Source organism: Olea europaea, unplaced genomic scaffold, assembly GCF_002742605.1.
Source record: "Olea europaea var. sylvestris unplaced genomic scaffold, O_europaea_v1 scaffold1229, whole genome shotgun sequence".
Lineage (NCBI taxonomy): Eukaryota > Viridiplantae > Streptophyta > Magnoliopsida > Lamiales > Oleaceae > Olea > Olea europaea.
The window spans coordinates 30,192-34,840 of NW_019229720.1; the positions used below are offsets into that span (position 1 = coordinate 30,192).

General features: G+C 29.1%; 1 protein-coding gene across 1 annotated transcript in view; it reads right to left on the bottom strand.

The window, feature by feature from the left end:
• Nucleotides 1–1,101: 1,101 nt before the first annotated feature.
• Nucleotides 1,102–4,649, bottom strand: part of LOC111374277 (14 kDa proline-rich protein DC2.15-like) — a 7,571-nt gene continuing 4,023 nt past the window's right edge. Inside the window, exon 2 of the mRNA XM_022996933.1 lies at nt 1,102–1,142. Coding sequence (XP_022852701.1) covers nt 1,102–1,142 — 41 coding nt within the window. The remainder of the gene's footprint in view (nt 1,143–4,649) is intronic.

Sequence of the window (4,649 nt, forward strand, 5' to 3'; positions counted from 1 at the left end):
ATATATATATATATATATATATATATATTTATTTATTTTATTTTATTTTATTTTTTCCCTTCACAGTATGTGAACTAACGTCTATTCACGAATAGCTCGCAAAAGAAAGGGCAAAAAGATGGACAAAGTTCATGAATGTTACATTTATTCTTGCAATATTGGTTAACAGCTTATTAGGACCTTTTTGTCGTTAACATCATAGTATTTTTAAGTCATTTATATGCTTTGTTGAGACCAGAAATATTAGGTGTGGAATCAAATTTGTTTTTTCTAATTATTCTAAAAGCAAATGAAGATTGAGCGAATAGAGATTTATGTGGAAAAATGTGCTAAGAATTCGATTCCATCACTAGTATTGTTATAGTTCTTAACTTCCACCTTTTCAACTTAATTTACACACGTATTGACAATCGATAATCCTATAATTTATGTGGAAAAATGTGCTAAGAATTCGACTCCATCACTAGTATTGCTATAATTCTTAACTTCCACCTTTTAAACTCAATTTACGAGTGTATTAATAATCGATAATCCTATATTATTTACAAATATCTCCTGAGTAGATGTAAACATATTTCTACATACGATCTAAAATATCCTTATTGCGAATTCAAGTATATAAAAATGCATTGAATTACAAGATTATCTAAATAAATTGCAAAAGGCATAGACAATTATCCCTAACATCTATAGGACCTTATGTTGATTATCAAGTGTGAGCTAAATCTATTTTGAACCTCCCAAAAATAAAATAAGCAAAGTTAAATTCAAAGGTGATCGCTCATTCTAAAATTAATAGTTCGACCCTAAAATCACCTAGAGCGGGTGAATAAGTGAATAATGCGGGATTAAAATTACCAATTTAAAAGCAACAAGTCACCTCTTAATTGTTCTAAATGTTTAGTCAATCAAGTCAATTTTATCATATGTTGAATTGCCAGAATAATAAATAAAGCAGTAAATCACACAAGATTTGTTGATGGAGAAAATTCTTCATAGGATTAAAAATTTCTGGACTAAGTCAATGACTTCCACTATAGACAATAAAAACTTACAATATGATCCAGCCTAAAAATTCCACTAGACTCGCTGATTTAATTCTTACAATCTCCAAGACCCACTAGAATGTGTTTCACTCAAATCTGCTCCCAATCTTTGAAAAGTATCTATCTTCTATGAATCACCAACAACACTTTGTTCTTGTGTTATTCCTGTGCTTTTGGTCCAACACCTCTCAATCTTAAACAACCTCTGAAATCTATTGAAAAAAGTGCCTTCCTAAATATATTTAAGAAGTGGGTGTTTTAAATTATATGATTTTGATGTTTTTTTCAACTTGTAGTTGATTGATCTCAAGATGTAGAATTTCTGATCTTCAAAGAATGTTATAAAGGTAGAAAATAATGATTAATCACAATTTTCACGAAGTGAGGCTTGTGTATTTATAGTAGAGGTATTAGTGTTAGAATTAGATTGTGACTCTGAATTTCGAAGTTTATGACTAAAATTCATATTCCAAACTAAAAGATCTAGAAATCAATATATGAACTTTAGCCACAAAATTCTATCTTTAATTTCAATGGTTTAACATGGAGTCAGTTCTGATACTACTTGCTGAATTTTTATGAAAATTTAGACTTTATAAAACTAGAAATTTTAGAACTTGAAAAAACCTAAATTTCTTTATTTTCAAGATCGTTGATGTTAAATTACCAAGAAAAATTATAAAGTGAGGAGCATACCTTAATTCATTGGAAATGATTCTTAATTACTAGATCTTGATTTCGAATCTTAAATCCTGAATATTGCCTCTTTTGATTCATGCGTTCTTAATATTGATTTTGGCCTCTTGATCCATAATCTTGATTCTTGATATTGGATTCTTGAATTCTTCAATCTTTTTTTTGATTGCGAGTTTTAAATCTTCCTCTTCAATATACTTTATCTAGTATTTATGTATTGATGGGATGATACAGAGAATGAGAAATCGCATATGAATTAGGGACCATAACCCTATATATAGTTTTCATATGTATTTCGCCCATTACGAAATACAATTTTAAAGGAATCTAGTCTCTACGCATATAATCTGGTCTATTCTTTATTTAGATGCTCTAAACCCAATTACTTAATTTTTTTATTAGATCACTTTAATTTTAGGTTTGCCCGCATGGCAAATAAATAATTTCCCAACAATTTTGGCATATTTTAGGCATGAATTGAGAAGCAGGGGATTATACACACACACACACAAGGTCTCTCTGACATTCTGGGAGACAAGGACAAAAAATAGATATACATTCAATTAAAATCTAGGGTTTGAGAGGAGAAGAGGAAGAAGAAGAATAGACGTGAATGATTTCCAAGTTCAAGCCTGAATATTCAAGATCATTTATTCTGTTTCTTCAATTTTTCCAATCTGGGTGATGTCATTCAAATCTTATATGCACTTTTGTATTCCAACATGAGTAACTAAGTTCCTAATGCTAGGATGTACCCGTACTTTGAAGCTCTAATTTAAATATTTTGTTTTTGACTTGAGTATTGAGTTGTGATTGATTATTTGTTTTTGAATTTCTTCATTTCATTTTATCTAGCCAAGAATAGGAGTGAATTAGGAACCATACTGATACGAGAGGTGAAAGATATATTCTAGCTCAAATAATAAATAATATAGATTTCAAATGATGATAGGGATATATCAATGGGATGTTTGGTTTCGAAAATATTACTAGTAAAATTGAACCTATTTCTACATACGAACTTCGTATATCGATACGATAGTTATAGCTTTTTGCATATTAGTAACTTTCATAGAAATATACGAAATACATGAGTAAAAATATGTTCAATTCTACAAGCGAGACATTTCTGAAATTTAGTCAACCCAAATTAAATTGCACATTACGTGAATATTTGTGGATTATCACCTAATAATTTCAGACTTAAAGCACTTATGATTTTTGGTTAGTTATTGTTGTAATTACAAATACAAATACACATGGCATATCATCATTCATTTTCGAAAATCCGACATTTAAGTTCTTTGAAAAAAAAAAATTAAATTGCACATTACGTGAATATTTGTGGATTATCACCTAATAATTTCAGACTTAAAGCACTTATGATTTTTGGTTAGTTATTGTTGTAATTACAAATACAAATACACATGGCAAATCATCATTCATTTTCGAAAATCCGACATTTAAGTTCTTTGAAAAAAAAATAAATAAATTAACTAAGGTGATTCATGAGATACTTGTTAAATTATCTTTGATAGTTAAACTTCTATATGCGTAGGTGATTTATTAGTTATTATTCTAAAATAGTAAATTCTATAACATCTGCCCACGGATCCTTATGAGACTAATTCCTGTTTCCTTACTGGTCAGTTATGCTCGTAATTTTATTTTATTTTATTTTATTTTTTTGGTTTTTGGTCGGTTTTACTAAACTAGAGCATTTCTAATATGCTTTTTGTTACTTTCATTTTCATTCTCTTTATTATAGAAATTCATCAATCTTCTTTTTATACCGTTCCAACAAGCTATCAATGTTTAAAATTTAAAATGAGTGAACTTGACTTTCCAAAATATTCAAATTCTCTCTTTATATGGCCATTGTTTGGTGTAGATTAAAATCGAATGTCTAGTAAATTTTGAAAAAAATTAAAGAAACTCATGATTGAAAAGTTGTGTATTCGATAAAATGTGTTGTTAAAATTAATTATTGATTGACTTAAAATTTTAATTCAAACCAAAGAGGGCATAATTCAAACCAAACTAATGCTTTCACACAATATTTTGCAACTTTCTATTCACTACCTTAGTTTATAAAGAAACAAGCACGAAAAATAATTAGTTAAAAGAGTCGGAAGTAAATAAAATAAAATTAAAAATTGAGAAAAGCGCGGACTTGGATTCCTTCTCTTGCTGATTTCTCTCCCTCTACTAAAGATTTCCCATCAGTGAAGAACCAGGAGTTTAGATTGGTTTCAAAGCCGGCATTTGTTTTTTTTTTTTTTTGGATTTCTATGTAGACACTGTATACGAGGACTATAAAATTTCATCATGCTGCATGTATATATATTTGTCCAACAAGAATTCTAAAAGAAATTAGAATGGCAAGAGCCCCAGCGGTACGTGGAATTTTATAATTGAGAAAATTTTAACCCCTATCAAATAAGCTTGGGAGAGATATATTATGATTTTAGATTCCAATCATTCGAAAATTAAATTAAACATGGATACAATTTGGATAAGTATTATATGAAAATACAAGCCAAGAGCAAGCGGCCCTCAGTCAAAATGACAGCCTCTGAAGATATCATTTGCTAATAAGGGAACCATAAGATACCAAAGTACAAGAATGCAATAATATTAAAAGAACAAACTCATAGGACTGACGGAAGAGGCAAAAGCTGTTAAATGTGGCATTAATTTGTAATCTTGGGAAATAAATAAGGTTACATGCACTTGAAGAAAATGTATCAGGAAAATACATGATGCACTTGAAGAAAATGTATCAGGAAAATACATGATGCACTTGAAGAAAATGTATCAGGAAAATACATGATGCACTTGAAGAAAATGTATCAGGAAAATACATGATGCACTTGAAGAAAATGTATCAGGAAAATACATGATGCA